The sequence below is a fragment of the Falco peregrinus genome, chromosome 7, assembly GCF_023634155.1.
Source record: "Falco peregrinus isolate bFalPer1 chromosome 7, bFalPer1.pri, whole genome shotgun sequence".
Classification (NCBI taxonomy): Eukaryota; Metazoa; Chordata; class Aves; order Falconiformes; family Falconidae; genus Falco; species Falco peregrinus.
In genome coordinates, this window is record NC_073727.1 from 8634387 (window position 1) to 8659597 (window position 25211).

Here is a 25211-nt window from a genome sequence, read left to right on the forward strand (position 1 = left end):
GACTATTTATCCATTATTTTCACTTCTAACTCATTTAATTGAAGTGTTTCAGTTACTAACCTTTTTTAATGGGAAATTTTGATTAAAAGAGTATTGTAGTGTAGTTATTTCTATACACTAATATTTTGTTTAGGATGATGACATAGCATTTTGCAGATACTAACAAAACTAGCTTTATCATCCTCTTCTCCCCTTTTGAGGTAATTTTGTCCCGTTTGGCTACAGTTTTACTGAGGCATATAGAGTAAGGTCTTACACACCAAGTGTCAGATTAACTCTCCCTTTACAAGACAACTTTGAATACAGGAACATTTGTCAGTTTTACTAAAGTAAGGCCTTTGCTCTGATTCTTTCTGACATCAGCCAGCTGATCTTCTCTAGAAAAGATACTGCTTAACAAAGAAAATGTCTATACTTCAGAAAAGTGAAAACGGAAAGGCAAAGCAACAAGGAACAAGCAAATACACAGAGAAACGCACAGCTGCTAAAATCATATTACATCATTTTCCCATGGTTTCCTGTGGGGTCGGGGGCATAACATGACACTGTATCACTGTGGATTTCTGCTTCCCAAACAGCCAGGCAGGTCTCACTAGTGAAGTTCACCATCCAGAGGGATGCGGCACAGCACAAATCTGGGTCTCAGCTAATAAACTGGACTGGGACGATTAACATGAACGGCACACCAGTGCTGACGAGGCACATGGGGTTTACAGCAAGGAGCAACAGGTTGGAGAGGAGAAGGTTTTCTCCTCCCATCAACAGAAAGATTTCCTCCATAAAGTTTAGGACACTGTTAAGCAATGCACTAGAAATTTTTTAATAATGGATTGCACTAGAAGCCATGTCAGAGAATCTGACTGTGCAGCATGATTCTAAATATAGTCTAAAAATACAGTGAGTATATAAAAAGGAGTTGTTGGCAATGCTGTCCCTGATATCTGAATAAGCAGAGCCGTAAGAGCATTCCACAACTGTGTTTTAAAATACGCCAGATAAAGGAATTGATGTGAAATGTCAGTCTAGTGAAAAAATAGTACCCAAAAACCCCAAGGAGTAAGAAAAAAAAAGACCTGCTGCTTTAACCTTCTTAAGGTTCTGTTACAATAACTACTCAATATAATTATTCTGTAGAAAACTAGAAAACATTAGGCTTTACATTGTGACAGACTTTTCAGGAAAACATGATCCACTTCCCTGTGGAACCAGCAGCATAAATTCAGGGATCCTTGTCCTTTCATGTCAGAAGCTACCTTAAAAAATCACCTTCTTAACTCCTACATAAAATACATTTTGAAAGTTGTTCTTTCTCTTTCTTTCCTCTCCTTTTATTTTACTTCTCAGTCATATGTTCCCCACAAAACTATTCCTAGTCATAACTCCTAGGATTTCACATCCTGCTTCTAGTCCTCTTGCCTATTTTTTACGCAGTTTCAGGAACACAAAGGTATGACTGCATGTATCAGAATAATCTGAGATAACATTTTAAACCAGGACCAAAAGCCACTAAAAAAAAAAATAATGTTATGAATGTTGTTATACCTTTAGCAAAATGAGAACTGAATGAACTGTCCGGTATTCAGAAAAAAATATATAGAAAACTATCAGTGTCACTTTCAGTATAACTTTCCGTCTGTTTTCAAAACATCTGTATATTTATTTATTTATTGGACTGAATGTTTACATAAAAGAAACCCACTCCCACACTTGGCAGAATAATGTCATTTTTCAGGTATTTCATGTACAATCAGTCTTTCCACAATTAAAGTTGAGTCAATCTCACCTTGGGCAGCTTCACTTCCCGAACTGATGGGTGCTACACTCCAGAGCGTTTGCTGGAAGGCTGCATCAACGTGCAAGCTACCATTGCCATAAGAGAGATGCTGAAACCAGGAAAGAAAGAGGCTTTTATTTGGGATTAATTAAAAATGTCATTACAGTATACAATAATAGCATCAAACGTTCTCGTTTCCATCATATATAAATTCTTCCTTATTGACTGTGTAAGTAAACACAAAGTCAGCCATTGGTACTCATCAAGGGACGTTAGAAATAAAATTTAGAGTAATAACAGTGTAATTGCCTTCAGGAGACATACATAAATAGCACAGAATGGTCAGCTGTTTGGGGTCTCAGATCACAGTACACTCTGAAGAACTGATTATTAAATACTGTGGGGTCCTTACACCGGCATTCTTCCTTCTGTACACAATGGGATTTCCCACAAAGTTTGAACATTGGGATGTGACATTGATCTGTATTTCAAGCGTAACTCACCACTCTATTTCTTGTGGGCCACTGGCTTCCTAGAACTGCCATCAGATCAAAGAAAGCAAGCAATCAAGTAAGTAACTTTGTAAGGTACTTAAGGGAGTCCCCACGATATATTCTTGCACAAAAGTTTCATGATGCAAGCAAATATGAAAAGATTTTTCTCTGAAAGGCTCGCTTCCTCCCTAGGGATCCAACGGATGCTCTTTTGCTGTGTTACTCCCTCTCTTCTGCCATGTCTCAGGTCCTTACAGTGAGCACCACATGTGCTTTCGTGTGTGTCTGTGTGTTATATATTGCATCCATGTAAAATCCTTTGTCCCACACTATGTCAGTTCCACTGATACACTGTTAGTGCCGAACAGCACAATCTTTTGTAAGGTTATGGAACCAAGTGTTCCACAAAGAAGCAGCTGCTTTGAAGTGTACTGTTTGTCTTACCAGTCCCATTCCTGCCCTGCGGGCCGCCAGTTTGTTCGAATTCCTCTGAGATCACTACACAGATTCCAGTTAGCTGAGAAATTCAACCAGTACACTGAAGCAGGAATATTGCTTTTTGAGGAATCTATGTTGTTCAGAGCAGGCTAAAGAGAAAGAGAATAACTCCTCTCTCATTTAGATCTGGCATCAACAGAGCACTTCTTGTAACAGTGTGCTTTGTACATGTTAATGAATTTATCTTCAGACAAATGGCACTGAATTAGCATGCTGTTTGATAACTAGGGCGCTGATACAAAAATACACTGCTGACTTCTTTCCTCAGAGCACCTGTCATTTTTGCACGTTCGTTTGACTCCAGTTGCAGCTCTGATTATAACCCAGATGTCTCAAGCTGAGTCACCAGAGGATTACACTTTTTAAAAGTATGGTTTAAATGACCTAACACAACACATGACCACCACAGCAGAGAAACAGAGAGTATGTCTCTGCAATTCTCTTCTTTCCTTCACTTAGATTGCTTGTTGCATCCTTCAATTTACAAATGAAGGCAGGGGTCCTGACATTTCCAATTCCATTAACTATGGTGTTCATCCCCTGGAACCACACATGGCAAGCAATAAAATGAAGCTTTGACCATGTAGAGAAAGTCCCCTGTCAATGGATATTCAAGGATTCAATTACATCAAATGTACAGAAAAAATCTCACCAGATTAGAGATGTCAGTCTTAACCCTGGAAGCACCTAACTTTTCAGTGCTATACTTTACAATCTCAGTGTTATTTTAAAGCAATTTGCTGCCTGTCTATAATTTACTCAGAGCTGATCTGCTTAGGTTTGTACTTTCAGCATAATAAAACTATCAAAATGAAACAAATTCCAGAACACAGTATCAGGCTGTGGACACAACGCTCACACTGATGTTGAACAGCCTCTATACCTACTACGCAGAACTTTGCTAGCTGGCACGACAGATTATCTGGCCTAAGTAGCAGGTTGCCATCATTGACAAGGACCACACGTGTAGCATATGTCCTTCAGGTATGCCCTAACAACATTTGCAAAGCAGAAATATGTTGGGTTCAGGAACCCTGCTGTCCTAATCCTGGTATGGGCCTTCACCATTACAGGCTGGTTCTTCAGTCTTCTGTCTCACACAAATATCTCCTTTGCACTGGTATCCAGGCTCAATCCAAAAGCTAAATTTTTCTTCCGTACTAATGGACTAATAATCTCCTAAACCACCATTTAGCCTACTATAGGTATTCAATAACTTTTCAGAATTATAGTATTTTATGAATATAGGTTAACACTACAGTCTACAGAGCTTCTCTAGGATAAAGTCCAAGACTCAAATCTCACAGAACACTACAGTTTCCCAACTGAACTTACTGCCATGTTACAAACTCTGTACTGCTCTGCAGAAAACTAATACAATCACATCTCTCTTCCTAGGTTTTCAAGAAGAACACAGTGTATTCAAGCTCACTGGAGAGCTTGGGAATCAGATGGTAATTTCCACAAGAACCCTTCAGCCATGATTGCAGCAGCGTAGCTGCATTTACAATAGCTCTAAATAACTATTTTAAATTTCACAGTCAGTCTGCATCAAAGTTTTTGTTCTCCAAAATGTGCATGTGTGTAAGGAGAAAGAAAAGCTTTTGCTTCAGGCTTCCTCTTGGCTAAGGTGTATCCATACTGACATCTCATCTAGAGGTATCTATTTCTATCTGCACTTTACATTATGATGTCTCTGCCTTCGATCTCAGGCCATTCCAAATAGTAAGAATAGCTAAAGAAAAATAAAAAAGGAAGCTTATTTTCTGGTGCATTTTAAGAACTACATACAAGGCACAGCAGTTTTTAGAATGCTTAAGTACAGCACACAACAAGAACATCAACCACGCTGCTTCAAAAGTTAGTACCAGGTGGTGCAGAGATGGAGGTAACTGACGTGATCCAGTTCAATCTATTTTTCTTCTGTACGTGGACACTCTGAAAGCCCATGCTATTTCCCCTTTCTCTCTGTCTTAAAATTACTACAATGATCAGGACAGAGAAGCAGTTTCAAACCATTTAGGCATCTATCCTCAATGACCCAAGAACCTCTGAGATGTTCCAAGTCTTTGACATCATTCCCACAACAGGTACGCACTTTTCCTTAGTCTGAGACCAGGCAAAGCCTTGGTCAAGAAGTGAAAAAGTACTGTATCTATAAGTACGGCTATATCTACAACGAAAAAAACCCAAAACAAACAAACCACCAAAACCAAAACAAACTACACTCCCTTTATTTTTTTTTTATTAGCAGGGGAAAAACATTTTGCATTCAAAAAAACTATGAGTTTGCAAGCTTCAGCAAAAATCCAAAGATTAAACTAGATGCACTGTCTCCAGAACCAAAAGATAACCAAAAATATTCCTAATTATCAGGTATTGTTTCTATTAAAACTTATTACCTGAATCAGTGAAGTATTCTGTAACACTGAGTGTTATATTGACACTGTCAAAATAAATGAAAATATTCAGTCACAAAGAAGGGAGATATTGGAAAGAACTAGAAGTAATAACTTCATCTCTGTGAAGTTTTTATATAATTAAGTTTTTGTGTTTATGTCTAGAAGTGACAATACATTTATATTCATTGAAAGATCTATGAAGACTTTGAAAAAGTTTTAATAAATATGGGTAAACTTACACTGTGGAACAAAAAATAATTATCTAAGTTTTGACCCACAGTAGGCAAAGCCCAGGAAATTTCAGACGGGTTTAAAGCTCTATAAAATCCTGGTTTCTTTGCATTTCCCTGATCCGGTTTGAACACCTGGCCAGCAAATCAACAAGCAAAGAGGCTTTTTCCATTGATAAAGAATGAGAATTGCCAGCACTGTACTAACCAATTGCAGCCCCTCCACTCAGCATAAATGTATCATCAGCACAGGGAGAGTAGTAGCTAAAACCCACAGCTACACAGAAATTACTGTTCCAATTCAGCCATCGAGAATCACCTAGCCCACTACCACATAGCTGACAGCAGGTAACTGCAGATGCATGGCAGGAAAGCATAAGGATCCCACAGAGGGTAGATGGGGATAGTCTGCATTCCTGCTCTTTGTATTAGCTTTCCTTCTGTGCTATAACCACGAAAAGCCTGAAGCACATCAGTTACCATGCTTCCAAATTATTATCATTTAGTCTGATTAGACACAAGAGCTTTCATTAACGAAATATTAATTTTGCAGAAGCAAGCATCCAAAGTTTGGCAATGTCAAACAAAGCAGCCCAGGCAAAAAGAATGGCTTTTGCTGAATGCATCCTATTACAGTCTTCAATGGCATGATCCTGCACAGTTTTTTCCACAAATGTTGTCTCTTTGTATATACAGGAGAAAGGAGCTCACTTCATTAACAGCTGCTCAGTGCTTTGTTTTCTCCTCAATCTCCAGTCCACAGCCTCATGCTTTATTCAATATAGTCAATTCTTCAAAGCTTGGAAAACAGAATTATTAATTTCCCCATAGGCTTTTCCCTTGCTACCAACAATTACAACATTTCATAAAACACAACAAATATTAATGAATTCATTTTCTCAGAACACCAGAAGAGTAGCATTACAGCTCATTTTCCATTGGGGAGTGGAGGTACAGGGATTACACTAAGAAATTTTCACTAATCTAGGATGCCCAAGTTAAGGTGGCAAGGACCTTTTTAATTCCCACTGTAAACTGCATTATGTGTAATTCAAGGCACATCTTCACAATGTTCAAGGCACATTTTCTATTCACCTTTGTTGCAGGTATCAAGACAGCAACTCTGGGACCTCAACCTCTAGCAGACAGAGGAGCCCTCAGAGCCACAGCTCAGGTAAGGAATATTCCTGGTGAGGGATAAGAGTTAGCGACCTCATGAAAGCAAGCCTGGTATAAAAAAAGAACTGCTCAGCAAATACCACAGCAGAGTCTGGTACAAAATCTAATTCTCCAAGAAAATAATTAACTAAGCACCATACCACCAATCCTCCACCCACAATTCCCAGCTTGAAATTTCATCTTCAAAGTTGCTTCCTTCCACAGCCTCTCTGCTACTCAGCCCTGACACATCCATTGAATTCTATCAGTACTGAGACAGCATTCCATAAAAAGCCAGCATGACTGGATTTTTAAGAGATTTTGTAAAAATATATCAGTGCCATTATTTTTGCATTTTCTAATGCCTGTGCTTTTTCAAAATTTACAAAAATTATTTTTTGTGATATAGTTTTATAATTTATATATAACTTTCCTGTATGAAAAAAAGGGCAAAAAAACCCCACTGTTACAGTACATAGCGTCATACTGACACCAAGATAAACCACAGGTAGACAAGGAAACTTTAAAACCATTTTTCAATCATTTGCCACCTAAACTAACACAAAATCAGAGAGGATTAGGCTGTCAGCATACCGCCACGTACTGCTGTGCCTAATACAATGAGTTTTCTAAACAGTTGCCTATAGTAGTTACCTAGCATAATTGCGCCAGGCCTCTCCCACTCTCTTTCCCTCTCCAATCTTTATCACAGCCCCGTATCCCTCACCTAGCCAGCCCAGCTCCCCAACCCCATTACAGCCTACCTTATCACCCAGAATTAGGACCTCCTGCTTCAAAAGGTTCTCCACAGACCTACAAAGCCCCAGCAAGGCCTTTTGGCTTTTTTCTTGCTCAGCCCCTTCCTTTCTCAGCCAGCACTGGACCTCCTCCCAGAAACTCACCACAGCTCTTTCCTCTCCACTTCTTTACTTATTTCTTCGCCCCAGACTTTCCCTTCTCTGCATCTTCATCCAGCAGTCTGGTTCTCCCCAGCCATCCCACTCCTTCTCTACAGATCTCCCTTGTCGTCCTTCATTCTCAGTCCCACTCCACGGTTCTGCCGTGGTTCTCCCTGCCAAAATGACACAGGTTTTCTGCCCCAAATTTCTAACACAACTTTAATCAGCAGGTGCCCACTGCTCCCTTGCCACCAGCTTCTGGTCCAGATGATCTGTTTGTCCCTTACCGCCTGCCTGCCCTCAGCTGCCAATCTTTTCAGCCAGTCATCACATCCCACTCAGTTTCCCTCCTTCCTTCCCACTTCATATCCAGGCTCCTGTCCCTGCTACATCAACTGCCTTTTATTCCTTCTATATTCCCATAGCTTCCTCCTCCACATATCTTAAATGACAGAAGATCACCAGCAGCACCGAAAACACCGAGTACTCAGCTGTCAATACAGTGCCTGACTTTATTCCCACCTTGAGCCACAAGGAATATCTGGTTCCACCAGAGTGGGGGTGTACTTAATTGTTTGCTGTAGAGGGAGTTTAAATAGTTCATTAATACACAGGAGGTGCAAGAGGTCTAGCATATGCAAAATAGACAAAGTTATCAAAGTTCTAGCTAACAGAAAATTTTAAAAGTCTTCCCTGGGCATGACCAAGCTGCATTATTTCAGGAGAACTGTCTCAGAACTTCACTAAGTTTAAGCAAGGAGAGCCTTACTAACTCTTTTTCTTTTTTCTTTTTTTTTTTTTTTTACATTAGCAAAAAGTACACCTGTGATATCAAGAACTCTCCTAATGTCCTGTTGTAAAGCGTGGGATGCTCAACATTTCAAGAAAACAAGATTAATTTTCTTAACGATCTTTTTTTTTCTTCCTGTCCTCAAGCTCAGTGATGTCTGACCTCTTGTGGATGAACTAAAAAAGTTATTTCAGACTGATAAAAAAATCCAACAAAACAAACAAAAAATCCCCCACCAGAAATAGATGCTAATATTTCTAAGTAATTTTTTACATTACAAGCACTTGATTATAAGCACTTGGAAGCAGGATTTTATAAGGCAGAGTAGCTTGACAGCCTTAATTACTGCGAAGATCAACCAGCCTCCACAATAGAATTTCAAATTGTATAAAGACTCTGTGGGAACTGCATTACGATCAGTGTAATGAGCAGCTCAACACTACCCTCCACTATTTTCAGGTTTGTGTATGCAGATTCAGATTATTTTTTTAAAAAAACAACCTTTTTTACTATTTTTCAACAGGAAGTAAATGATGGAATTCAGAACTTACGTAGAAGAAATCAAAGTCCAATACTGAGTTTCATACTCTTAGGGAAAAAAATGAAAGGGCAGGGGAGAATAAGTTTTTTAAATAAAAGAAAAAAATAAATAAGAAAAAAAAAAAAATCACACACTGCTATGTTCCCTGGTACTATTGCACCAACAAATCTAACAAGTGCTACTGGTATCTAGAAGCTGTCCCAAGTATCTGATAATAAAGAGAATTAAAACTAAGAGCTGAAAATAAACGATGTATTTGATACAAGAGGATGCAGAGGGAGTGCCTTTCCAATACTCAGGAACCTGTCCTCCTGTTCAGGACAAATGACAGATATCAGCTCCACCTTTCAAATAATTTCATCTAATTTGAATATCATTGTTTTTGAAAGGGAACTCTGTCATCAGTTAACTATGATAAAAATCTTCAAGCTAAGGAAAACCTTACACTTCAAAAGAAAGTTTCCCATTTATTTCATATTAATCTCCAGTATTCAAAAAAAAAAAAAAAAAAAAGAAAGAAAGAAAAAAGAAATACACCCCAAGACTTGTTCACAGATTATTATAATGCAGCTTCAGGACATCAGCAGGGTATCAGTCAAATCAGCAACTCAGTAACTACATATATACCACAGTGCAGAAATTGTAGCATTATGCTGAAATCTGTGCATTGTAGATTCAGAGTTGCTGGGTTGGGTTTTTTCCCTCTTTCCTGACTTCTCAGCCAGAGTAACACTGACCTCATTGATACCAATTTTCATTTTTATCTTCATTTATGCATTTTGTATTGCTGCTTTGTGTCTAACGAATTTTTTTTCAAATTAAGTTTAAAAGACCAAGTTATCCAGAGGCTTCATGAATTTGAAAGAAATTACAATTAATTGAATTTCTAAACTATTAAAAAGTGGCAATTTTGAAAGCAATCATGGTATATAATTAAGAATAGGCAGAGGCCAACCTCAGTGCAGGGCTACATGCTATTACGTACAGGCTGGGGAAACATGCTGGAAATATTGCGTCCACTCATCGGGCTGCACCGCCTCAAGAAAGGAAACAGAGCAACTCTGGCTTGAACTGAAATGGTGGCGATATTTATAGCAGAACATCTTTTTGCTCTGTGCTCACAGGGTTCAGCAGAGCCAAGTTTCCTCTCTGAAGGACCTGGCAGTAGCGCAACTCGCACACCATGTAATGCCACAAGCACTTAGTGCTCTTCCTGTGAAATTCTACACAGAAAAATAAGCATCCAAAATCCCTTTGTAGAGGTAGAGCTAATGAGAGTCAGAGCAACTGAATGATTTGCCCAGGGACATTGCTGTGAGTCAACAGACAGCCCAAATGTACATCCCCGGACCTTCAGCTTACAATTTTAACACTAATTTCCCTACTGGTTTAGCACTTGTTCACTGCGATTAAAAAGATGACTCTTCAAGCCAAAAAAAATAAAGCAAACTGTCCCAGAATCTTCTTAATGGAAAGCAGGAAGGGGAACCATAGGAAAGTCCTGACATTTTCTTAATAGCAGTTGCCAACCAAATTAGGTCTGAACACTAAGCTACTGACTGAGATCATAAAGTCACAAAGGGGAAAAAAGAAATTAAGTAATTAAGCTGCGCTCTGACAAATGGAAGACTGACTTATGAAGCTGACAGACTTCTGCTCTGCCCTTGTATTACACAAATTAAACTAAGCTCTGACTACATCGTGAAAAAGCCATGCCCTGTGAACAAACTCTATATTCACCTGTTATTTTTACATGCACGTCTTTGCCCCAAGATTGTTAACCTATTTGTCTTAATCTGGAGAGAATTAGCAAGTTGCTTGAAAACACAGAGTAATATTGCAATATAAAAAGGTGACATTCCAACCCTATTCCTAACAGCATATTGACATAGAATGTTTGATAGAAAACTTACCTTTTCCTATGGTTTTAACTGTAAGCACATAATGTACATAACACTAACCCTCAGCATCCTGCTGAACAATATTCTCTTTCAAGGGATCCATCTGAGGAACTCCTCACCCTTAGGAAAAGCATTCCTCACTGGATTCAGTAGACCCTGTTTGGTCTCATCATCCAAGTGGATTCATAAAAATATCTTCATGTCTCCACAGACCTAACCATTGGAAAAGGTATCAGTTGCTACATTCCTTAAGCATTGCAGAAAATAGGGGCTATAACATGACACTGCACTCAAAATGAAAACACTGTGATTGTTTTCAAAGTTACATCCTTTGAAGTTATTTTGTAGATGGCCTAATGGATCAAGACAAACAATTTAAGATGGAGAGACAGCTTTCATGAAAAATATTCACTCATTGGTAATTGGTTAATTCAGTCTTCATCAACTGTTTGAATTTTCATAAAAGTGTCATTGCTTTATTCACAGTGCAAATATAACTACTGAGTAGATAGCTTAAAAAAACCCACAAATATTTTCCTGATTGTGAATCTCTGTAGTTCACAAGCTCTTAATTTAGTCTGGAAAAACATCTGTTTATAAAAACGTGGGGGTAAGTTCATGTAAAAGCCAAATTACTTTGCTGAATCTTTGCTCCTTCTTACTATCAAACCAGAGCTATGTAACTGGAATAGGATTAATAACTATTCATTAAAATCTAGTTCTAAACCATTTTAGGACTATAATGCAGAGATTAAAATCTCAAGAACATAGATTAGTGTCATTTCTTTCTGCACTAAAATATAGCTTTAGTATGCTGTTATTTTGCATGGAAGATGCAGTACACATATTAACGCCACGTGTTGAGGAAAATCAGCCTCTGCAGTCATCATCATCTCTCTTGCTGTGTAAGTGCAGGGATTCACAATGACTCTAAACACCTCAATTTTATAATTTGGACAGATTTATTTTTTCTATGTTTTCATTTTTCTTCATCAATAAATTTTTCAACTTCTATTCCATTACTGAAATGAACACAAATTAATAGTCACATATCAATGACACACCTTCCAGACTATCAGTGTCTTGGTTTGCAAAATGATATCAAATACCAGTTTAAACACCTTAAGCTATACCTCTGTGGAGATGGACATGTGAACGAGACTTTATTAACTGTTTTTTCTGTAGAGGAAGCACTGTACAGATATTCTTACAGAACTTACCAAATATCTCTCTGAAGAGACACTGACTAAAATAAGATCATCTCCAACACGCACTTTTTCTCCTTCTGATCGTTGCTTGGAAGCAGGATGGATGGTCCACCAGCATGCCTCACCTGTATCATTATTGAATAGGGGCAGAGAAAGAAATTAGAAAGAAAATGTCCCATCTTATTGGTATTACTTCCACATTTATCTCAGTCCTAAAGTTCTGACCCAGTTTTCAGTTGGGTAAACCAAGTGTCCATGTGTTTTCAATAACTGATATCATTCCAGCACCACCTTGTCAGAAACTCAAATGGAAATAATACACCTATGCAGAAGACAGCAAGACCTCTGTAACAGTGATTCCAGAGCTGAACAAGGAGCTAACTCTCTGTGCTTTCTAGGCAACCTGGTCCAGGCTGCTTTTGCTAGCTTCCCTGTCACCTTCGTTCCAGGTTCTGGGAAAGACATCAAAGGATCTTCCACCAAGAATTAGGACAAAGAAATGGAGCAACCCATCAATAAGGGCAATAAAATAATAATCTACAATATAACTTAAAACAATATTTGAAAGATCTCATAAACCCAAATTTAATTATGTTCTTCCACTTCTACTGACTGTTAGTGTCTCTAATTCCTCAGAATATTTATAAATATTACAGTCACAAATTCTGTTCCCATGATGAACCTTGCTTTCAGATATACTTCTTGAACAAAAAGTATGATTTTCAGAAAAAAACCCACTTTGATCTTGGAATTGTACAATCGTTGCTGTTATTACTGTTATTACTCCTAGCCACAGCAAGTCTTTAAAAAACAAGCAAAGTTATTATTTCTAATTGAACAGTTACACCAAACTGATGGCACTGTAAGAAGCTATATCAGTCTTAAATATACAAATGTCAACAGCAGTTCTAAAACTTTAATAGAATCTTTATTCAAAATAACACAAGTTTAAAAAATTTTCAGCAGAAGGTTTCTACAGGAATAATAACAAGGAAATATTCCTTCAATTATATTCAATGTAGAAATTTACACTTAACTATCAATAGACATGTTTACATCTCCTAGAAACAAAAATACATTATCTATTATAAAATGTAAAGATAAGATACTGAATGTGTAAAACATAAATATTAAGCTTTATTTCTTTAGCCCTTAAAATAGTCTTAGTTTTTAGGTGATTTACATGTACTTACAGGTTACTCCCGATTTTTAGACTGAACATATTCTTCATTACACAGTCACTTGAACTAGTGTTTACCTGTTGTGTCCTCTTGCAATCCTACATCAAATGCCAGCTTATCCATTGAAGATCGAGACGTAGAGAGACAGCATAGATACTATCAAAATAAAAAAGCATGTATTACTAGTTCTGTTCATGCCTGATAATCCAGTGAAATGTAAAAAGCCATCAACCTACTGACACGGGATTAGCTGTTCATAAATTATCCCCACCAGTTACTATCAAGAACATATATATATATGCCTGATAAACTGAATGGCACTCAAGGAGACTTGACAAAGATAGATGTTTTAAAATAACCTCTCAGTCTATCCAGGTTATCTTTCCACTGAGATGGGAATAGTGAGAGTGGAAATAAAGGAGCTGGTTGCATCAAATTTCAGCTCCACGAAAACTCCCTTGTGGTTAAGGAGTTTGGAACCCATGTAATTCATCAGGGAATTGAAGAGTAAGGCTTCTGTCCAAAATATGTGCAAGAAGGAATTTCCTTTTCCACTCACTCTCCAACATATGTTCAGGTTGTCAGCCAGATGCCAGCTGTGGATTCAGTCACAGCTTATGCAATATCCAAGGGAAAAGCAACGAGAAATCACCAACTCAAAATAGACTGACGAACAGAGAAGTCATCACTACAGAGCCAGACTTAGTTTTAGCACTTACCCAGATATGAACACCTTGGTTTGGTATTTCCAAGCATCTACCCTTCACAGAGCTTTCCATTAACCATGGGAGAAATGCCTCTTTGATGTGAATAATTCTCCAGATATCAATAAAGAGCAATGGTCTGGGCACTTTAAAAGATAACATTCATACAAAAAAAGAGAAATCATTGCTGCCATCAACTGCTGTTACATACCATGCCGCTGTAGGAATGGCGCAGCAAGATTGCATGCCCATAGAGTAGCGTTCGATGACCGCCACCTTGTGCAGACTGAAAGATAAAGAGAAGTGATATACTGGTGTGTTATAATAAAACGGGGCCTTTTGAGAAAGAAAAAGTAAAAAAATCTCCGTCAATCCTGGACAATCTGTGACAGAGCAGTCAATTTCCTGACAAACACTGTTCAGGGATTAGTTCAAGGTAGTTCTGTGAATGTGTTCTCTAATTTTAATTGCCTCTTAATATATTGACCTTTTAAGTCCTTGGGACAGATCTAAGGTAGAACTTGGACAGGCAAACCTAGAAGCTACTGACTTTTTCTAATAAAAGTGCTCAATTGGCTAAGGGAACATAGCATATACTTTGTCCCACCACCTATTTGGTATAAGATATGTTCTAGATGCTTCCTTGGGCTGAAAGCAGGCAGGCTCTAGAGCAGAGCAGCTTTGATGCATGCCACACTGCCCTCTACACCCTTAGGTATTGTTAAAACTCTCCACATTTGGCAATTTTCTCTCCAAATTAAATACTTTTCTATACAGAAGGTGTGCAGAAGGAGCTTCTGGAGCATCATCCCTCCTTTATCAGAAATTATTAATCATGTATCAGCCACACTGAAGATCAACAACCTCCAAGGCTGTTTGCCCTGTAGTGTTCCAATACTCAGCCAGAATTCTTTATCTGCCAGGCCAGGTAAGTGCTCAAAGACATCCAAGCTAACTCAACAGGATTTGGGGGTTCTGAAAATTTAGAAGTCATCCCCAAGTAAATGTTCCTCTTGAGAAACACAGCACAAATCTTGAGTGACAGAAAATGAAAATAATAAAATTCACTTTTATCCCAAGAAACTGCAATCATTTTTTTTCACAATGTATTAATTACAGTTTCTATTTATCTACAATCAATTTAACTACTCATGAAAGTATAAATAAATCTTGTTAAAACGTGAGCAACTTTTCAACTTCTGCTGAAGATTTATGAATTCCTCAGACCAAGAAGCAGCTGACTGATGGTGGTTGGGAGCAGAGACTGTCAGAGAAGACAATGCCAAGAGCACAAGTCCATATTCCTCTGACACAATTATCTCACCTAACATTATGCATATCACACTATTTAAACAATATCAGTAAATACGCATTTTTGAGTCTATAAATACGGCAACTCCATAATCAGCAACATTCTTTCATCTAGGATTCTAATTTAATCTCTTGTATACAGCATTTATAGCCTTTCTTTTATCACAGTAGGCTGACCTTCTGTTTGACTGGAGCATTAGATTCATTACAGAATAAATCGGGAACAATCATACTATGTTAACTCTCTGGCAGCTTCATTTCAGTCCTGAAGATCAACATAACTGAATGGCTAGGGTGACAACACACAATTATTTCCACTCCTCATTTACAGGTTGTCCTTCCTTATCTTTTATCCATTAGCATATTTGTTGATCTTTGAGTTACTTGGTAAAGAAAAAAAAAAAAAAAAAAGCAACAGGTGGTGAAAAAGTAAGCACTTCAAAAAAGTAATAATTTTAGCGCTTTTAAGAAACTACAAAAAATTATTGCTTTTATCTTTACTGAAAAGAGCATCTTGACGGATACAAGGTACATTCTGATTTTCAACAAATGGCGTAGCAGTCAAAAAGCAGGGAGGCGCATTCAATAATCTGTCTGGAAGACTGAATGACATGAATTTTTATTAAGAATGAAAGTCATGGTCTTTGTCGCAGACACAGTCTTGATAGCAAGACATGAGGATTTAACTTTGAACTACCACTACTATCACCACTTTTTCCAAAGGCACAAGGAAAGAACACGACATTTGGTGATGTGAGGTCCACTGTCCCAAGGATGAACGCTGAATGTCTGCTGCCCATCACATCGGGGAAGAGGGGAAAAACTGCTGTGAACATACTTCCTCACCTACATTTCAGATTTGCCTGGAAGCTTTATCCACAGCAGGCATAGGTACCCAACCATTATAGTCACCCACATGGACAAAAGTTTGAAATTTCATTAATATTTTTACCAAAATTATTTTCTGTTACTAGTTGTAAATTTGATACCTAACATACACATTTTTTTGCCTGTTGTACAAAAACCAAAAGGAATAGTATGATCAACAAAATCACAGCTATGTTACCTTGCCCTTGTTTTGGCTGTATTAATTTGTCTGTCTAGCACCTCTTTTTCTAAATGCCCATTTGTAGCTGAAAAAGATAAAGATTGGCTCAGAAATATTTAATAGAATCATAGAACGGTTTGGGTTCGAAGGGACCTTAAAGATTATCTAGTTCCAACCACCCTGCCATGGTGGTTCCTTCAACTAGATCAGGCTGAAGGTGTCGCTACCCATGGCAGGGGTGCTGGAACAAGATTTTCAAGTGTTTTGCTTGCTTTATCACCACCTATCCCTCTTTTTTTGTTTGTTTGGGGGGTTTTGTTTTGTTTTGTTTCCTTGACCAGGTAATTCAGAGGGGTTGGAACTAGGAAAAATTTCAATTGCTTTTGTGAAAAATGGAGGAGTGGGTTTTTAGATAATTTTTACCAAAAGGATTAAAGTAACTCCTTTTAACAATTTTTTCCCCATTAAAGACATGCAAGCAAGTTTGCTGTTTCTTAGACAAAAAAAAAAAAAAAACAACAACAACAAAAAAAAATTTCAAGCATTTTCCACTTAAAGGTGTCTGAAAGACAATTATAATCAAGGTATCCACATGGAGGGAAAGTGAAAAGATGAAACAGAAAAATAGAGGAGAGGCTAGGAGAGAAAGCTGGTACTATGAAACTGCCTTCTAGGATATGTACGTACCTATAAGTTAATTTCCTATTTTAAAGGCTCATTTCATAACTAAATAGCATTTATCTGTATACCAGAAATTGCACAGTAAGTAGCTGATGTACCACGATTGTCTACTGAAAGAGTCCAATTTTCAAAATAATCCATTCCTATCTAGAATCTTGCAGAGAACTGTATTCCACATGTTATTAAAAAAAAAAAAAAAAAAAAAAAGATAATTTTAAAAGTTATCAATTGGACTTCTATGACAACAATGCAACATTCCAAGATGAGGTGTGCCATTGAAGTTTTACCAAGTTTCTAGTAATATTCAAATAATAACATTTCACAAGACACTGCAAGTAGAGACTTCCTGGAAGACACAGTCCTGACTAATTCAATACATAACGCCCACATATTTTTGCACAAATATATGAATGGCATTATAATGCAAGCAAGTTTGTAACAACCCATTATTTATCATCAGTCTTGTTTGCTTTATGTTTTTAATTTCCTGTTTTTGGAGTAATTTCGAAGTTGGACAATACGTTCCTCGAATAAAACCAGGCTGGAAAAAAAAATAGATTTTTGTTCAAAGAACAATTTATCCATTGAAGTTCTACAAGCAATGCCATTCAGGAATATAAATCATATAAAAGCAAAACTCTTCTCATTTTATCCTCCAAGAATTTGGGATTTAGAATAAGACTTGAAAAGCCTTCAGAACTGGTAAAAACTAAAGTGAACAAATTGAGATTGAATGCATATAGGGCAAATTCACACTGCTTGTGAAAACTTCATATAAACTGTCCATCTCTAGTCTAATATTTCTGCAGTTGGAATACAAGATTAATTTGGAGCGACCTCATCACCCAAAAGCCACTGCTGAAGCAAAGGCAACTTAGAATACAACAACAACAATTAGAGCTGAAGAAATTAGCATCCAAAACACATGAACAGCTTTCAAGTTCAATGCATTGTTAGAGCAGGCAATGAGAACAGACTACTTAGAGATCTGAGCTGCGTAATTTGATGTAAAGGGTGTTATCTTGAAACAAAAATAAAGGAGGAATATAAATTAAAATTAGGAAACGGTTATTTTCCTTGTTTTTAAATAGGATTAAAATGCCAAAAAGAACTTAGAAATTGCAACCTACAAACTATCTAGTAAAATGTGCAAATGATGGAAGCAGCATAACATGAAATATTTAGAATTAGACTGAATAACAACGGATATGCTTTACTGTGAGTACCAATCCTGCAGTAAGATGTTATACATGACTCAGCAACCCCTTTTCATCTGTACAATTTTGCATATACACAACTGTCATATGTACAGACGTGCAATTACTTGACAGATTAAAAGGGGTATTCCACTGACAATTCACACAGTAGCACTTGCACTGCTGTGTCTATGCCTGCATTGATACACTCCTGGCCGCATATAAGAAGCTGCAGGAAATTAATCCTGATGACGCTGATCAAGTGTTTTGGAGCCATTTGTGCTTCTGGAACATCGCTTACAATGAGAATTTTTAGAGATTAGTGACTATCCCTCTGGCATCCCAGGAGATTTAGAGTCAAATAGCCATTACCTTTCCATTCTTTTCAAGAGAACAGCCTTATACCTACTAGAGAAAACATTTCTTAGACCAATGAGTACTCTACTGCAAGCAAATGCCAAAGTTTTGTTGCTGACTTTTCTTCACAGGTCTCCACAATCTCCAAATGTAAGAAAAGGCAAAAAGCTATGAGCTTCAGAGAGGTACCAGAGAAAGACAAACATCTTTAACATGTACTTAAAAATGATAACTGTTTCAGTGTTTTGTGCATGTACAGATAAAGTTTTTTTAACGTTGTCATTATTCAGAAATCTAATGCTCGAGAAAGCCTGACAGCATTTGCATTTAGCACATGCCTATTCGGACAATTCTAGTCACCCATGAAAGCCATTTTATAACACTGAAAATGTCACAAGGAACACAGGAACTGAAGCATACTCTCTAGAAAATCATACAAGACAACAATGAGTTTTTAAGAACGATGTAATGGCTTTTCCTGCCTCATTCCATGATGAACCCATAACAGCAGAATGGAATTAGTGGTACATGTTATAGGGAAAATGACAGTACAAAGACTAGGCTGTAAGTATAGTTTTGATGGACTTAAAAACAAAAATTAAAACAAAATCAAGTGAAATAATAAGCTACAAGACATCAGTTGCAAGTCCTTCAAAAATGCAATCCATATAACTTACAGTAATGGTAAATTATGACCGAATTGCAACCAGCTGCTCTCCTGGTATTTCCTCTGTGCCCCAGACCCAGCCATAGGAAACACCAGCCCAAAGAGTCTAGATGGAACTTAGGACCACTCAGTATTGCTCTGAATGGGTTTCTAAAAAAATATTTGGCAATTATTTTCATGGCACTGAATTTTTTTTGACATGTGAGAGCAGCTGTACAGTAAAAGCAGCAACATGTTCCCTGTTTTTCTTCACAAATGTTTTCCAAGGCAAATACTGCAAGTTAACATTAAAAGTTTCAAATATGACTTTCAGTGGTTATTTAATATGTACACTGGAAAAAAGCAATGTCCTTTAAAACACTGAATACTTATACTTCATTAAAATGGAGCACACTAATGATGGCCATCATACACTTAAAGTAGATGCTGGAGGCAACAGCATGTCAAACAGAGGACACCTATACTTCCATAAAAACACCTGAAAATATAAATGTGCCACCACAAGTATGTTCTAAGTTTCATGAAGCTCCATAGTTTATTTCTAGCATTTATACTGTTAGAAAAGTACAGAACGAAGAAAAAAATTCCTATCTCTAAATCTAGATACTTAGTTTAAATGTATAAGCAGAAGTATATAATTAAACACAACATAATATCCTACAGTTACCTGCTTTGAACCCTTTTAATATAAAACCATCACCACCACAGAAATAAACCAACTGGCAAATTGGACCCTCTAAAAAATTATATATAAACAAAGTGCAAGCTCCTCCAGTGATGGAACTTCTCAAAGTCCCTTCCCTGGGACTCATATTGGGGCCGTCAAATTTCCCATTCAGGAGCAGTCATTACATTCTGAAACTGTGGCTTTGATCCATTAGAAAGAGAAAGTAAATAGGAAAGGTGGGTCTGATCACAAGTATTTTCATAGAAAAAAAATCAGCTACCATGTATTATGAGTAAAAGTGTATTTATGCCCTGGACTATGCGGCTCCCAGTCACAAACTACCCGTGTCAAGATGTAAAGTTGTTGGCACCAACGCCTTTTTCAAGAGGGTGGTGGAAGTTTTTAAACCAGCAGGCTAATACAAGTATTTAATCTGAGTTAGTTTTTTAGAAAGAAAACTTTGAGTGCACAACAAGGTTACATGTGCTTTGTTTACATATAATTCTTCAGGGCTTCCTGCATTTAAGCAAATTAAAGGCTCCCATATAGTAATCTGCAATATAGGAAGAAAAGTACTGAAAGGATGCAGAATAAATGTAGATCTTGAAAGCTTTGGAGTTCCTCACTCAGGAGAAGGAAAACTCCATGATGGCAGAATTAGAAATGAAGTGAAAGAAATGGGAAAAACACTAAAAGAAACTGGGAGGAATAGGAGGGAAGGATGTCCCAGTCTAAAACCATCTCACTACGGTTCTACACATAAATATTTGCATTATGCTACAACCATTTCTGGAGAGGATGCTCAAAATGGTGTTTCCATAGCAATGTAAAAACTATTCATCTATTGATTTCACTATTAATACATTTTTTTTTATTCTGTTCTAGACCAATGCTGAGGGAGGCCAATATTTATCTAAAAACAGCAGTGATGATGCAATCCTACAAGACTAGAATTGGAGACCATCACAGGTATGCATTCAATGAGACCTCTTACTCTGCAACAATTATATCATGGTCTAAATTTTTTCATGCTGAACACAACTTCAGATGACTAAAGAGAGCTTCTTTCTAACGCTAGGCAACAGCCAGCTGGAAAACACAGGAAGGTTCGTTATCTTAATACCAGCATGGTCAGTAATGGCTTAAGAAAAGCTAAAAGAATTTCTTGATGATAAAACACAAATTCATATTAATTTAGCCTAAGGCAATTAGACAGCCAGTGGAGAGAACAAGGCACTTTTGGTCAGTAATTCAGCCCACCTAAAATCTGAGCAACCCTTTAATGACACCTATGCTTCTGCTTGTGGTTACACAGGGAGCTTAGGATACCCATGGCTCTAAGTCAGGCATTTCAGTTTTGTGGGATGAATACCAGCCAAAAAGTCCAGAAAACCTCAAGCAGTGGTGAAAACAGAACGTGAGGAAACAGGCTGAGTCACTGCAGAACTTGTGAAGTAACCCTGGAACAGAGCTAGAAGGTTTGTGAGACAAGATGAGCCAGGCAAAACTAAACAATTGGCACATGGAATAGCAATACTGGGAAATTACATCTCCAGCAAAATCAGAGAACTTGAAAATGCATCAAGCAGTAAAGACTACAAACAAAGCTATGGAGTGTGAGCCAAGGAGTTTTACATGCTCTTCTTGCTCACAGAAGTCTCCATTTTCTTTACAAATTGACACAAAACCGACAGAATTTCTTTTCCAAAGTAACAGCATTCCACACCCATACACCTTGAATTCTTCTTCCAAAACCCCAAAATGCTAACAAGACCCTTCGGCGATTACTGTGCTCTTGGGCTGCCATTTCCAGGGCTGGGCACCAAACCCACAGTGTTTAGTTGCAGCACAGCATTTCGAGGCAAGGTAAATCCATCCACTGACACATGGCACTGTGGTTTATATTCCTTCACCCCGCTCGTATCAAAAAACAGTGACAGCAAATGGCAAATTCAAACCAGTCTAAAACATCTTCAGTTGTCCTACTGTAGCCCATATACCATGTTACAATGGAATAACAAACTGGAAATTGAACCTATCAACTTCCTAGTCTTTACACCTGACTTAAATCACTATTTAGTTGATTGACTTTTCATGGATTTCACTACAACACAGGAAGTGCTACAAAAATTCAGGTATGGAGATTAGTATGACTGATGACTCTGCTAGTACCTACTCTTAAATAATGATGGCCACTGTGACCCCCAAACAACAACCAAAATAAAGGAAAAAAGAAACAAAAAAAACTTCTTTCATTCACATGATCAGCATGTTACTTCCTACTTTGTGTCAGGCCAAGCCAAATACAGAAAAAACGTTTAGCTAAACTATAGGTTTTCTAAGGATGGCTTGCTTTACAAACTCTATTACAATGCGTAATTATGCTTTATATAAATATCACATCTGAACCTGAAAAAATCAACTGGCCAGTAAAAGTCATGAGCATGCCTTATTCAGTTAAGAACACAGAGATACTTTACTACCTATATTAAAAAGATTGGAGTCATTGGTAATGATGATAAGCATTTGCACCAGCACCATGCTAAGTGATCCCAGTTTTACTGATATTGACTTGTCAGAAGGCAGAATAAACAGCCGCATAATTAGAGACATTTCAAATATACCTCACAATTAATATTTCCAACACTACATTTATGTTATCACTTTCCCAGCAATGGGTAACTTCACACCAATGAAAAGCAGATACAGCAGTGAAAATAAATCAAGAACAAATAATATTGATTGTCTGGTTCCAGCCTCCTATGTAAAACAAACATTTATATTTATGGCTGAGGCAATACTTGCATTACAAACTCTGACTTTCAAGCACTTTCAGTGGTTTGGAAAAAAAATGCCCAAGAGGATAAAATATATTGATTTCTCCCTTAGCCTAGTGAAGATTTCTCTTCCCCCATACTCCTCCTCCTTCACCGCATAGGAGATAGAAGGAATTAATAAAAATCTTCCTGGTTGTTCTACAGCTAAATAAGTGGAGGAGGGCGGCATTTTTCACAGGTTAAGGATTGTGCCTCAGCTTTTTCTGTTGCTGTATGATACAAGGAATGTGAATCACCCTTATCACTTGAGAAAGAAAGTCACAGATAAAGAATAAAGCAGACAGCCAAGTGGGAAGAAAAGACGGATCAGCAGAGGAGTCATGCTAAGAAAATTCCTCTGACATCACTAAATTCAGCCCTTAAAATAGCACTGCTTATCTAGCCTAGAATTCCTCCCCTTTGGAGAGTGACAAAGGAAAAAGACCATACCATAGAACAGCAAACTCCCAGGGGATGAAAATCAGTAAACAAATAATTTTAGATTAATTGGGAATAGACATTGATAATTGAAGGGAAAAGTAGGAAATGGATTACCAACACATCTTGGCTAACATCACAGTAAATTATTCAAACGTCAGTTACTCAAAACGTTTGGAGGTTGACCAAGTGCCTTGTCACAATCTTAAATAATAATAAAAAAAATAATAAAAGCACTGAGAAGTAGAGCTCCTGCACATGCTTACTGACCTGGGGCAGTGAAGGGCCAGTGACTCCCAGCCCACTGAGACACCACACCATCACAGCAGCATCCTTGCCACAGAACACCGTGCTGTCCCTGCTTTCCAAAAAGCCCAAATGTTTTACTTCAAATTTTGTTATTTATTCATTGCCTCAAGATTTCTTATTTACCAGATGGTGTTACACTCTCAGTGAAAGGGTAAGGGTGAATTGAGAATTAGAGAAGCCAGCCCAGAGTCCTCTTTCCACAAAGGTACCTGCCTTTGGTCCTTCATGATCCAAATAAACCATAACCCCACTCCAAGCTAGAGTCACTGTGGTTTCTAAATCCAGATTTGTAAAAAATTCAGTACATGCTACTTTAGTGAAGGCAAGTATGATGCTGATGTTAAAAATAAAGTAATGATTTAAATTAAATTGTAGGAATTCACAGAAAGTATAATACCAAATGTTTGACTTGCTTACCTTCATCATAAATTTCTGTAGAGCCATGAGAAGGGGAAAAAAAGAGAAAATGTGAAATGAATATTTGCTTTCAGGTGCTTAAAAATGGGATTGTTTTCCCTGAAAAAGTGAGTGGGATACACAGAGCTGCAAACCACATTTAAAAGGAACATTTATCATTGCAATTAGCATAATTATAAGCTTTATGCTAGGAAGCAAAACAGCTGCTCAGAACAAGGCTTCATCTTTTTTTTTTTATGCAATAGTTTTCTCAGATTATTTTTTTTACTTTAAATAACATAGCACATTAAATACTTACTGATTGAAGATAAAACACAGTATAGGTAAAGCAAGAGCTACACCTGATCATAAACTTGCTCTGCAGATAGTGTCTAACTAGGTACAATGCGAGTTGTCAAGTCCTGCATTCAAAGTGCAGTACTGGAGAGCAGCACCACTGTTGTAGTAACATATCATACATAAATGTACAATACATTAAGAAAATGAAAACTTTACTAATATTTCATGCAGTGGTTAAAAAAAAAAAATCAGTTTCACATGACTGATGTCGGAAGACTATGGAAATTTTTAGGTTTATTTTCATGGAGGTTTCTCAAGGATAAAAGGAGAATGATATGTTACGTTACAGGCAGTGGTTTGGTTTTCTTTGTGAGAGTTCTATGGCCACCTTTTCCTCTTCTGCCCTCATCAGTTCATGTTTTGATATCACCAAGTCTGAAGCTGAGGACTGAAGTTTGGCTCTATCCCACATGAAAAGACACTAACTGGAGAGCTTCCGAGCAAGTCTGGGTGCTTTCGTTTCATACATGCTTTTAAAACAGGGGTGTCTGTTCTCTGTAGATGTACAAGATGTTCTAGTTTTAAAAAAAAAAAAAAAAGGAAAAAAGAAAAAAAGTATCATCTAATGATCTCAAAGTATTCAGACTTCTCCCCTTTAAAAGTCTTCTAGGTCTATTTTGTAATTAGACATTTGGAAACAAATTGACCAAAACTGAAGATCACGCACCCTGTCCACCATCCCCATAAAGCAAGGATGTAAACGACATGTTCGTTTGTGACAGTATGATCATTTTGGCATTATTATTCATCCCATTGTTTGTCACTCCAATATTCAGTTTGCTTTTATGGTGTGGCTCCAGAAACTAATCAGAAGTCTTTGCTGAGCTATCCAACAGTGGAGTATGAGTGCAAATTCATTAATATAAAACATAAATTACATGATTAATTCTAACATAACTTTCCCTGTATTTGTCAGTACTGACTTTCATGTGCCATCAAGCTGTCAGTTGATCAAGATTAGATCCTTCAAAGACCTCAGTCTCTTCTAGCTGTCATTCACCTATGAAATTTTATTCTGAGAACTATGCAACCCCACTGCTTTTCTGTATTACAAGTACATTGAAAAACAGTCCTTCTGTGAAACCTTCTGGTTCTCTTCTTGACAATTTATGTAACTGCTTGGTTGTAATCTCTTAACTAGCTTCAAATTGAAGTGAATAGTTTATCTCTTCCCTTGATTATTTA

General features: G+C 37.4%; 1 protein-coding gene across 4 annotated transcripts in view; it reads right to left on the minus strand.

The window, feature by feature from the left end:
* The window catches only part of RYR2 (ryanodine receptor 2), a 434719-nt gene that overhangs the window by 245351 nt on the left and 164157 nt on the right, over nt 1–25211 (minus strand). For all 4 annotated transcript variants that reach the window (XM_055811085.1, XM_055811083.1, XM_055811084.1 and 1 more), the window contains exons 4-7: nt 13992–14066; nt 13154–13232; nt 11908–12020; nt 1784–1883 (exon numbers count right to left, since the gene is read on the minus strand). In XM_055811085.1, the coding sequence (XP_055667060.1) occupies nt 1784–1883; nt 11908–12020; nt 13154–13232; nt 13992–14066 (367 nt within the window). The remainder of the gene's footprint in view (nt 1–1783; nt 1884–11907; nt 12021–13153; nt 13233–13991; nt 14067–25211) is intronic.